At 36.3% G+C, this 12,941-nt stretch overlaps 1 protein-coding gene across 3 annotated transcripts in view; it reads left to right on the forward strand.

Annotated features, from left to right (window-relative positions):
* RAPGEF6 (Rap guanine nucleotide exchange factor 6) overlaps nt 1–12,941 on the forward strand; it is a 213,260-nt gene that overhangs the window by 174,698 nt on the left and 25,621 nt on the right. For all 3 annotated transcript variants that reach the window (XM_023196723.3, XM_023196720.3, XM_023196718.3), the window contains 2 exons: nt 5,867–6,078; nt 8,742–8,865. In XM_023196723.3, coding sequence (XP_023052491.2) covers nt 5,867–6,078; nt 8,742–8,865 — 336 coding nt within the window. The remainder of the gene's footprint in view (nt 1–5,866; nt 6,079–8,741; nt 8,866–12,941) is intronic.

Here is a 12,941-nt window from a genome sequence, read left to right on the forward strand (position 1 = left end):
ATTTATTTATTTATTTATTTATTTATTTATTTATTTATTTATTTATTGAGACAGAGTCTGGCTCTTTCGCCCAGGCTGGAGTGCAGTGGCTCGATCTTGGCTCACGGCAAGCTCCGCCTGCCGGGTTCACGCCTTTCTCCTGCCTCAGCCTGCAGGGTAGCTGGGACTACAGGCACCCACCACCACGCCCGGCTAATTTTTTGTATTTTTAGTAGAGACAGGTTTTCACTGTGTTAGCCAGGATGGTCTCAATCTCCTGACCTCGTGATCCGCCCGCATGGGCCTCCCAAAGTGCTGGGATTACAGGCGTGAGCCACCGCGCCTGGCCTCTATTTTCATTTCTTCCATCTTTCTCTTCTTTTTTGTAAATGAAAGTGGGTGATTGCCTTCTAATTTTTCTCTCTCCTCTAACCCCAAGCCCCCGCCTTGAGTGATTATATCGTCTTCAGATATGTGCCCAGTGGCTGGTCTTTATCATTAGACTTCTGTACTGTGGTTTTTTTAAGTACCTGCCTCACTCTGATTTGATGCTGAAAAATCACAGTATGGTATCAGTACTTTGACCTAAAGTTGCTATTTTGAAACAACAACATCGATAATAATAATAGCAACCATTTGGTAAGCTCTTCCTGTTTTCCAGGCACTACTTGAGGTATCACTGGATGTAGTATTCCTCAAGCGAGTTAGGCCATTAGAATAATAAACATGTTTTGACATTCATAAGCCCAGGAAGTGTAGATAATTACGTGAGCTGTCCCACTCCTTCTCCCCACTTATTATGAGAAGTTAATTGTAGGTAATTTATTTTCTGACCTTTATTTAGCACACTGTAGATCGACAAAGGGATTCTTCTTAAAACAAGTTTAATTTTAAAAGGGAGAGGAGTTGTAGTTAGGTCTATGATGTACTTATAAATAGCAGCATAATTCCACTTGAACTAATCTTACCTATACACATCCCCCACAGAATTTATGATTATTTGTTTCTACTCTTCATGTAAGATTAAAAAGTAGAATCTTTATAGGGACTCTTTAATCATGACTCTGTCATGGAAATAGGATGTGCCTTTATTAAGTTAACCAGTGGCTATAATTGAACTGAACACTCTAGGAGTATTGAATAGAGATTAACAGAGTGATCTTTAGAATCAGCTGCACCTGTATTTGAATCCTGCCTCTCCCATATAGTAGCGGTGTGTCAGTGGAAAACTGAAGATAGGTTTTCTTATCTGTAAAATGCAAGGATTATATCACCTATATCACAGTTTTTAAACAGCTAGGTCTAAAACAGGGGAATAAAGATGCCACTGATAAACACTTGGAAGGCTAGAAATTGAACCTGTTTGTAAAGGAAGCATCAAGTAAAGAATTTGAAAATTACGGACTGAGTTTTAGAGTCCACTATGAAGAAAATTGATTGACACTGAGAGAACAGATCTCTGTATAGAAAAGAGGATAGAAAAGAAGTGTTAGAGGTCTAAAAACCATACCTTAGTATGATGACTTAGTGTGAGGGTAAAGAAAAAGAGTCTAGCCAAAGAGATGGATAATCAATACAAGAAATAGGGTAGCACAGTTATGATAATGTCATCAAAGCCAACAAAATTGAGTGATTTGAGAGAAGATGTGATGAACAGTAGCCCAAAGAAGGGGGTGGATAGGAAAGGGCTGAGATTTAGTTAAGAGGCTTTGTTTGGTTAAGAGATTTGTTTTGTTACAAAGAATATTCTGCACATTTTCATAGCTCATGTAAAGATAATTGCTTTGTTTCTTTTGTATTTTTAAGATAATTGCTTTGTATTCTTGTACTTCATATTCAGGCAGATCAAAGAATATACTCTTTTCAGCAGAGATGGCAAAGGTGAATCATTCTGCTCTGGCTATAATTAATAACTTTTTATAATTATAATATAATTTTAACTTTTTGAATAGACATGACATGTACATGGGAAAAACTTTAAAGATACTAAAAGAGTACGCAGTGAAAGTAACTCTCTCACTCAGTCCCTAATCTACCCAAATTCCTCTCCCCAGAGATACTGTTACCTTTTTTCATTCAAGAAATACTCTATGCATATAGCAAGCATATAAATGTATATTTAGAACTACCTTGGCTTATTTTGTTTAATTTATCTTGGAGATTATTTTACATCAGTACTTACAAAGTTGTCTCTTTTTTTTTTTTTTTAAACAACTACAAAGTACTCCTTTGTATTGTGGAGTACACATTATGGGTATTTCTAAATTTCCAGCCTCTGGCTATTTAAAACAGTGTGTGGTGTTTACTTTTGCCATGTAGAAATTATTTTTATGTAGATGTATTATTTTTTTTTTCCTCCTGGAGTTTCTGCTTTTTGTGGTTAGTGAAGAACACAGAATTGCCTAGGTCTGAATCCAGTGTTGGCACTTGTTGACTGTGTGAAGTGAGTTTCCTCATTTGTCAAATGGGAAATCCTGGTAGTTCCTACCTCATAGGATTAAGAATATTTAATGAGCTAATACATTGAGAGCTCTTAGAACACCCTAAATGATATTTGTTATTAATCTTGAATTCATTTTTATGTAAACAGTGAGATAAGGAAATATGTCTTTGTTCCAAATGACTTCTTCACCCAACATCATTAATCTTTTTTTCTAAAATATACAATGCCATCTATTATGTATTGAAATCTAATACATATTTGGGTTTATGTCTCCACTCTTTGCTTCATTGATTTGTCTATTTATTTACTGTTTTGATTGCTGAAGTGGTAAAGTAGGTTTTAAGGTCTGGTAGGGCTAGTCAAACCTCTCATGACTCTCTTCATACTTTTCTTTGGCTATTTCTGGCATGTTTATTTGTTTCATATCAACTTTAGAATCAATTTATGTAGTTCTTTTAAAAAGTTTTGTTGATGTCTGGGCGCAGTGGCTCACACCTGTAATCCCACTTTGGGCAGCCAACGCAGGCAGATCACAAGTTCAGGAGTTCTAGACCAGCCTGACCAACATGGTGAAACCCCGTCTATACTAAAAATACAAAAAAATTAGCCGGGTGTTCTTGCACATGCCTGTAATCCCAGCTACTCAGGAGGCTGAGGCAGAGGAATCGCTTAAACCCAGGAGGTGGAGGTTGCAGTGAGCCAAGATCATGCCACTGCACTCCAGCCTGGGTGACAGAGCAAGACTCCGTCTCAAAAATAAATAAATAAAAAATAAAAGTTTTGTTGATGTTTTCATTGAGATTACATTAAATACCTAGATTAATTTAGTGGACATTTGATAGCTTTGTACAATGGCTTTTGCCATCCAAGAACACTTATTCCACTTGTTTCAATTTTCTTTTATTTCCTCTGTGGAGTTGTTTTATTAGTCTGTTTTCACACTGCTATATAGAAATACCTGAGACTGGTAATTTATAAAGAAAAGAGGTTTAATTGACTCACAGTTCCCCATGTCTGGGGAGGCCTCAGGAAACTTACTACCATGGTGGAAGGCAAAGGGCAAACATGGCATGTCTTACACAGCAGCAGAGAGAGAGAGCGAGGGGGAAAGTGCCACACTTTTAAACCATCAGATCTCTTGAGAACTCCCTGATTATCATGAGAACAGTGTAGGGGAAATCTGCCCCCATGACCCAGTCACCTCCCACCGTGTCCTTCCCCTGACATGTGGGGATTAAAATTCCACATGAAAGTTGAGTGGGGACACAGAACCAAACCATATCAATTTTATAATGGTGTTCATGTAAATCTTGAACATTTGTTTGAATGTTTAATATCTTTTATTGCTGTTGTGAATGGGATCCTTATATTATGAGTGGGATCCTTAAGTTTTCTAACTGTTTCTGCCTGAGTATTCTAATGCTTATAAATATCAATGTTGTACCTAGTACCTTACTGCATTCTTCATGCTTCTAATACTTTTCAGTTAATATTTTTGGAGTTTTGAGTTAAACAATTTAATTTTCTTCGACTAATGATAACTTTACGTCTCTCATTCCATTTATTAATAGCTATTTCTCTATTTTGTCTATTTTCATCTGCTGGTGCTTCATATTAAATGATACCATTGTCCCTCAGTGTCTGTGGGGCATTCATTCCATGGTTTCTCACAGATAGCAAAATCCTCACATACTCAAGTCCTGCAGTTGACCCTGAGGAACTTGAGGATACAAAAAGTCAGCCCTCTGTATTATCAGATTTCACATCCAAGGAAACTGTATGTTTGATCCACATTTGGTTGTGAATGTGGAACACTCAGATATGGAGGGGTGACTGAATTTACTGAAAAAAATCTGCATGTAAGTGGATCTGTGCAGCAGTATTCCACGGTAGCAGGAGTTAGCCTTGTATGTTAATTGTTTTATCCTTTACTTTTTCTTAGTAAATGGAGATTGTGGTAGCATTAGGGCTGCTTACAACTCAGAGTTTCTGCCTTCTCTCCTGTCTCAAACAGATTTGTACCAAAGTGTATCACTGTGTGCTATGCCAAATAAAGGATTGTTGGCTGGGCATGGTGGCTCATGCCTGTAATCTCAGCACTTTGGGAGGCCAAGGCAGGCAGATTACTTGAGCTCAGGAGTTCAAGACCAGCCTGGCCAACATGGTGAAACCCTGTCTCTACTAAAAATTTAAAAAATTAGCCAGGCATTGTGGCGCACACCTGTAATTCCTGTAATTCCAGCTACTCAGGAGGCTGATGCACAAGAATCACTTGAGCCTGGGAGGCAGAGGTAGCAGTGAGCTGAGATCGCACCACCGCACTCCAGCCTGGGCAACAGAGCAAGACTCTGTCTCAAATAAATAAAATAAATAAATTAATTAAAGGATTGTTGTTTTTACCCTCAGGGCAGAAAGAGTTCTGCTCTGGAGAACTGTTTGTCAGCTTTCATTGATATCTTCAGCTGCAGACATTATTTTTCATCAGCTTTGCTTACTCCTGTTTGACCTCGACTATTTTTTGGCAACCTTTCTAGTGTGTTTAGGAGTTTGGTATCTCTTAGTTTTGGTGAATATGAAATTTGTCTTGATTGCTCAACGTTCTTATAGTGGTTTGGGGTGATTTCTGAGAAGCAAAAGGAAACAAAGATGCCTAACTCCGTGCCTTAAAGTCAGAAATCGGGAGAACATTTTAAACACAGTGGTGTGGGTAAAAGTCAGATGGGGAGAAGCAGGATTTGCTGATAAGAAAATTGAGGCGTTGTATATACACTATTCATTTGGCAACCTACCTATGTGATGGTACTGTAGAGGTAAAGAATTCACAAAGACTTGCAGCCTAATTGGCATGAATTATGTTTTCAAGTTAGGGAATATCTGAGCCTATTTAAAATCCTATGGAAGGGAGACATTGAATATCTGGAGGCTTAGTGAACAGAATTAGAACCTAGGAATATGGATGTATTGGAATCAGGGACGTGAGTGAACAAAATCACAGGGGAAAAAAGGCTTTCTAAGGTGCAGAATTAGCCCCATTATTATTTAACAGTTGCTCTCAGCATTACTTAAACTGCTTTAAAATAGTTAATGTCTCCATAAAGTTATTTCTAAGTAAAAGAAACAACATTGTGTTGCTTGAAGTTTTTTTTTTCAAGTTGAATGTCTATTTTGTGGTATTATTCTGTCACTTAAATGAAACTGTAAAATAAATGCTATGTAGGTGTACAACTATAGGCAAACATTATAGTTCCTCCAAAAGAAGTTCTTGTTGTAAGATCAAGGAGTCTCTTATTTATTTTTTTCATAGTTTTTCTCTGTTTATTTCAATATATTAAAATATGTCCCTCATTATTTTTAGTTTTATTAGAGAAAATGGTGTGTATACTGACCTGAGTCCACCTCTGCCCCCAAGTTTCTTTTTAATGTTTCTTTTCTCGTCTTTGGCAGTGGCTTGAACCTGGCATCTGTAGCACGACTCAGAGGCACTTGGGAAAAGTTACCAAGCAAATATGAGAAACATCTTCAAGATCTACAAGACATTTTTGATCCATCTAGAAACATGGCCAAGTATAGAAATATTCTTAGTAGTCAAAGTATGCAGCCTCCAATTATTCCACTCTTCCCTGTTGTCAAGAAAGATATGACATTTCTACATGAAGGTATGAAAACATTATTTATTGATGTTTTACCGTATGGTTTATCTAAAGTCTACCTGAATTGATTTTTGTGTATGATGTTTTTCCTATTCTATTAACTTGGTAACTATACACTGTTTTACCATTTTTCTAGTGTTGAATTAGATGTCATACCATACATATGTGTTAATTAGTTTACTATTTATTAGTACTTTTTTCTGTATCAGATAATGCAAGGAACTTAGACCACTTAAATTCCATTTGCTCGGCCAGACACAGTGGCTCACGCCTGTAATCCTGGCCCTTTGGGAGACCAGAGCAGGTGGATCACGAGGTCAGGAGATCAAGACCATCCTGGCTAACACAGTGAAACCCTGTCTGTACTAAAAATACAAAAAATTAGCCGGGCCTGGTGGCAGGTGCCTGTAGTCCCAGCTACTTGGGAGGCTGACGCGGGAGAAATGGCAGGAGCCCGGAAGGCAGAGTTTGCAGTGAACTGAGGTGGCACCACTACCCTCCAGCCTGGGCAACAGAGCGAGACTCCATCTCCAAAAAAAAAAAAATTCCATTTGTTCATCTCCTGATTTTGTTGCAGTTGTTGCTGTGCTTTTAACTCTCAGAAGATATTGCTGCTTAATAAAGTATTTAACCTTGCCTGTATATTTACTTTTGTTGTTGTTACTACTATTTTTTATTCATTCTTGCATTTCAGAGTTTCCATATTGCTGGGCATAGTTTTTTGGCCTTATAGAACACTGTTTAGTATTCTTCTTAAGTGCTGGTTTGCTGGTGATGAATATCTCTTAATGTTTGTTTATCTGAAAATGGCTTTACTTCATTTTCAGAGAATTTTTGGTTCTCAGCTATCTTTTTTGAAGGCTTTGAAATGACATTCAATTGTTCTGTGCCTTCCACTATTAATGTTGAGAAGTTAGCTTGCAGTTTTATTTGCTGTTGGTTTAACTGTAATCTGCCTTTGTTTGATATTGGCTGTTATGATTTTGTTTTTTCTTAAGTTTTTCCTAGTTTTGCCTAATATGACTTAAGTGTGGGGTTTTGTTTTTGTTTCTTATTCTGATTGGTGTTTATAGGACAACTTGAAATCTATGGTTTTATATTTTCCATCAATTTTGGAAAATTCTCAGTAATTATATATTTTATTCTCTCTTCAGCTATGTCTCATCTTCTGGTAAATTCATTACTGACGTCCTAATTCCAGTTATTATGTATTTTTTTGTTTTATTTTACAGCTTCCTTTTTCTTTTTTTAGTTTCATGTTCTTTTCCAAAGTTCTTATTGTTTTTTCATATCTTTGAAAATATTCAGCATAGTTATTTTAAAGTCTGCCTCTAATAATTCCATAATCTGGATCCGCTTTGGGTCTTATTCTGTTTCCTCTTTTTTTCTCTTTCATTTCTGTCATGTTATGTTTCTCCTAATGTATCTGGTTATTATTGAAAAGTGAGATTACAGAAATAATCTCTCTTTTTGAATGATGTTACATATCTCCAGAGAGGATTAAAGCTTGCTTCTGGCAGGCAGTTAGGGGTGCTAGAATTCCAAAATCACTTTAATCCCTTTTGATGTAATTTAACAACAGACTTTTATCCCAGTCTACATTCAGTTTATCCTTGGTCTCAGTATATGGTTCCTCAGAGTTTCAACCAAGCATTGGAGGTTTACATGGACTTAAGTTGCTTTTCCTTTTACCTCAAAAGTCAGGGTGTCTGTACTTGGTTTTTCAGCTCATTATCCCTTTCTGAAATCAGAGATACCTAAGGGCAAGCGCGGGGAAATGCAAAACTTGCTTCTCTGCATTTTTTTGTACTTTTGTCCAGCTTTTCTGATCTCACCAGAAGTGTTGTTCTAATTATGTAGTCTTACTGCCTCTTCTTTCATTATCACTCATTTTTCATAAGGAAATGTTATGGGCTTCAAATATGTTTTTCTGACATGTTCCTTGAAATACGTTTATGTAACTTGAGAGTATTCGTCATGATTACTTTGTTTCCAGCTTGTGTTGAGACTCTGAACAATTCAAGTGTCCAGTGTATACGTGCTATTTACAGTGTATATGTGCTGTTCAATTTTTACCATATATTCCTCAGTCTTGCCTTCAGGGCCTTAGACTCTGACAGACCTCAGGGTCTACCTCAGCAGATAAATGGGGTCATGCTGTGTTATAGACAAGTGTGAAAAAACAGTGCTATAGACGTCAGGTTGCCCTCTGTTTGGGATTTTTGTTTTGTTTCGTTTTTTGTGGATTTTTTTGAGTTGACATCTCACTCTGTTGCCCCGGCTGAAGTGTAGTGACACAGTCATGGCTCACTGCAGCCTCAAACTCCTGAGCTCAGGCAGTCCTCCTGCCTCAGCCTTCCAAAGTGCTGGGATTACAGGTGGGAGCCATTGTGCCCTCAGCCCATGAAACTGGTTTTAGAAGCCATGCACAGTTTATCACTTGACTTTATTCATAACCATCACTCCTGTATGGAGCATAGTATCTCCTAGTGGCTCGTTCCCTCAGAGCAGGGTTGAACCATATATGGGTATATCAGTTCTTAAAAGCAGAATTGGCACTGTGATAAAGAAGGTCCTTCTGTGTGCCCCTCAAGATTACCAGCTTGACTTTTGCTACTTTTATGTAGATAGTTTAATTGTGAACTTAAACATTTATTTTCATTCTATAGGAAATGACTCCAAAGTAGATGGTTTAGTAAACTTTGAGAAGTTAAGAATGATTTCCAAGGAAATCCGCCAAGTTGTTCGAATGACTTCTGCTAACATGGACCCAGCTATGATGTTTCGACAGAGGTAGGACATTGAAATATGTAGAAGTGTTAGAGTGGTGTCAAGGGCGATGTAATAATAATTAACATATTTATCATTTATTGATCATATTTATTCTACCTTGTGTTATGTGCTGTACAAAGTGCTTTATATATGTCAGTTTCATGTAATCATTTATCATAATAACCGTAACAGGTAGGTGGTATTAGCCTCCCTTTTACATATTAAGAAACTGAATGAGGCTCAGAGTAGTTTTTATATAATTTGCAAATATTTGTATGTGGACAGTTCTGTATTACTGTTCTTTAAAACATCAGCAAGCCGGGTGCAGTGGCTCACGCCTGTAATCCTAGCACTTTGGGAGGCCGAGGTGGGCAGATCACGAGGTCAGGAGATCGAGACCATCCTGGCTAACAAGGTGAAACCCATCTCTACTAAAAATACAAAAAAAAAAAAAAAAAAGAGATTAGCAAACAAATACAAGAAAATTGCTGGTATTCGTCTTGTTTTCATCTCGTTTCTAACCTAGTTTGTAAAGTATTAGTCTGACTGTGTCTTTTATTTTTACTGAATATTTTAAGTATTGTGTTTCTGTTTAATTCATACTTCATTCCTGTAAACCATTTTTCTTTTTTTCTTTTCCTCAAATTACACTGTGTTTCATTTGTATATGAGTTTTTATTACATACAAATGAACAGAATGTAGAAAGTGGAAATTTAATCATACTTTACTAAAAATGAAAACTTTTATTGTGTTCTGTATTGACCTGATATTTTAAGAATGCTTTTTAAGGTTCATTTTTAATGTAATAACAAAAGGCTTCCTCGGCTTACATAAAATTGAAACAAAGTATGTTGTTAAGCTATTCCTAGTAATTTTTATAATTTTCAGGGTGTAAATAAGACATTGTGGTTTTAATTTTTGATCTGATTTCCTTTGGGGCGTGTAGCTTCAGTTCACAGGGACATTAAAAATGAAATAATGTACAGAGGCCAACACAATTTCTGTGACTTAAAAAATATACTGTGCTAAGGAAACAAAAATACTTGATATTAGGTTGGTACAAAAGTATTTGTGATTTTTGCCATTACTTTTAATGGCAAAAATTGCAGTTACTTTTACCCCAACACAATACTTTAAAAACCAGAGTTGAAATTTTCATAACCCAATAGAACCAGTGATACACTGGGGTTTTTTGGTTGTTTGTTTTGTTTAAATTGTTGTTTAGGGGTCTTTGTTTGTTTTTGAGACAGGGTCTCTCACTCTGGTTGCCCAGGCTGAAGTACAGTGGCGCTGTCTTGGCTCACTGCAGCCTCAACCTCCCAGGTTCAGGTGATCCTCCCACCTCAGCCTCCCAAGTAGCTGGGGCTACAGGTGCATGCCACCATGTCCAGCTATTTTTTTTTTTTTTTTTTTTTTTGGTAGAGACAGGGTTTCATCATGTTGCAAGTAGTTTATCTGATGGTTTCTCTGATTTAGAGATCCACAAAGTATGGAAGGAAGGAGGGGGTGTGCCAGATCTCCTCTTTCCTACACATCCCACTTCTGCACCTTGAGAATCACTACATTTATTGAAAGATTTCATTGCTTAACAGTGTGGGGAAGCAGAAAACAGTAAGAACTAGGTACCAAAGCAAAGAAGGGTTTGTTTTTTGTTGTTGTTGCATGTCCTTGTACAGTGACCCTAACACTCCCTGTTGTCTTATATGGACCTCTTTTTTACTCATGCATGTTAACATCCTGGTTCCTGAAGACGTGATGAATTTGTGACCCTGCCAGACCAGTTTATAATGTACTAAGTACTAGCCATACTTCAGTAATGAGCCAAGGAGAAAAACTGATGAGGAAATTAATAAACATGGCTGTTTTCTTGGGAATGGCCTGGATTGAATAGAATAAGGTGTTGGGGGAATATAAAAAACATCTGTATTAAAGATTGGACTGAATTTTTCCTGAATCAGTTTTGTCAGCCAGTGCTAAAATGTAATACCTTTCTTTAAGCAAACAGTGTCCATTTTGGTGGTATATGAGTATCTAGTTTGGACGAAGTAACCCCTTTTAACAGTAATCAATTTGCAGACTTAAAAAATAGAATCTTTAGTCAATCAAACAGGAATGTGAAGATATATAGTATTATGAAGATTTTAATGATGTATTTTTACCTACATGTTAAGTTGGATTTGCTGGTCAACATTTCTTACAAGACATCTTGTCAGAGAAATTTCTGCACTTAAAAATGAAATGTTGTGTTTTTATGTCCCTTGTAATTTCATTCTGTCATTTAAATGAGTGGCCCAAAAATCTTGCCAGAAATATGTTCAAAAATTCTATTCCTTTAAGGTCTTTTCCCTTAAAAACTTTGAATTCAAAATTTATATTATAGTAAGTAAATATTTTTCCTTAAGCTTATTTGTATAAGCTTCCTGATAAATTAGGTAAATTAAAGCTTCCTGATAATTGGTCTAAAGCATATTTTTATAAAGTATTTTGGAGGTTTTTTGACCTTCTGTATATATTCATATTACCCTCCTGCCTTCCATTAAAGTCATTTTACTGTTAAGCTATAATTTTTTCCTGATAAAATTTTTCTGTTCTTTTCTGTCTGCATAGTTCCTCTGACTCTCAACTGTTGTCTTTTTTCTGTGCTTTCCTATTCAAACACATGCTTCAATGTTTGTGGCTCTTGCTTACAGGAAGAAGAGGTGGCGGAGTCTGGGGTAAGTGTAGAGATGAACGCAACTGGAATGAAGGTTGTGCGACTCTTAACATATACTGCATCCTTTTCATTAATGCACGCACATAAAGTAGCATGAATTCTATTAACCCTGTCAGCCTACATTCCTGACAAATGCCTTCTGCTAACAAGGTGAAAGTAGTGATAGAACTAGCTATTTTTCATTTATTTTTCCACTGTTGATGTCCTGTAAGTCCTTTTTAGATTTTAATTTAGCTAGGTCATTTAGGTGATGATAATGATAATGAATTTGTTGTGTGCTTGCTATGTGCCATACATTGTTCTAAGCACTCTAAACGAATTATCTTACTTAATTCTACTACTACCCTATAAGGAAATACTGTTCTTTCCATGGTATGAATGGGAAAGGTTGAGTTGCCCAAAGTTTTAGAGTTCATTAATGGTGGATCCAAACCTAGGTAGTCTAATTCTAGAGTTCACACCACTTTCTTTTATTCAAATGCCACATTTTATTAAAGTAAATATGTCATATGAATGTATAAAAATGAATGAAAGATGTGTTTATGAAGGTTGCATTTTCCATCAGTTTTCCAAAAAGAGGCAGCCCTTATCCAAGCTGTACTATAAAATTGAAGTAGAAGATGATTTTATTTCCTCAGACCCACTAATGCCACTTACTTGTAGCATTGATTGAATTTTACTTGAAATTTTTACCAGCTTTAATTGAAGACTCCCTTATCTTTAAAGTTGTGATAGAATCAGCAACTGCCACTGTTTGTTATAGATTTAGGTCTCTACTTCTACATAGCTAAGTGTCTATTTAGAATCATAGAATGTTAAAGATCTTATAAATCATCTATCTAGTCCTTTCATTTTTAGATGAAGAAAGAGATGACTTTTGTGGATGAAGGGATTGCATAAGAAGAATTTTGTTATTTTAAGACTTGTAGTGAACCGTGAAGTTAGAAGCTTTTATTACATGTAAGAAGAATTTTTTTGTGAGCCACCTTCTTTACTTGAGTCTTGTCTCATTTGTGGTCTTGTTTTCTGTCAATGCTTGGTGAACTTGACTTTCCTTCTATTTTTTTTCTCCCTTTTCTGTGTGTTTCCCACGTTTTTTCTTCTGGATCATAAATTTGTGTCTTGGTCTCTTTTGGCTCTTCTCACTGAAAATAGAAATTGATACCTGGCATTACTATTATAAAGAAGAATACTTGGACAGTATCTTTTAGTGGGCGTTGGGTGTGTTTGAATGACTTACGTTAACATGTTTCACTGTTCATTCAGCTTTAGGGTTGCACTGTGTGATGCTTGCAAGCATTAGATATATTTATTTTATATCAGAGCATTTTCTGTTTTCAAAGTAGTTTAGAAAACATTTTACTGATATTTATCACAGTGTTT

This window comes from Piliocolobus tephrosceles, chromosome 4, assembly GCF_002776525.5.
Source record: "Piliocolobus tephrosceles isolate RC106 chromosome 4, ASM277652v3, whole genome shotgun sequence".
In the NCBI taxonomy this organism is placed as follows: domain Eukaryota; kingdom Metazoa; phylum Chordata; class Mammalia; order Primates; family Cercopithecidae; genus Piliocolobus; species Piliocolobus tephrosceles.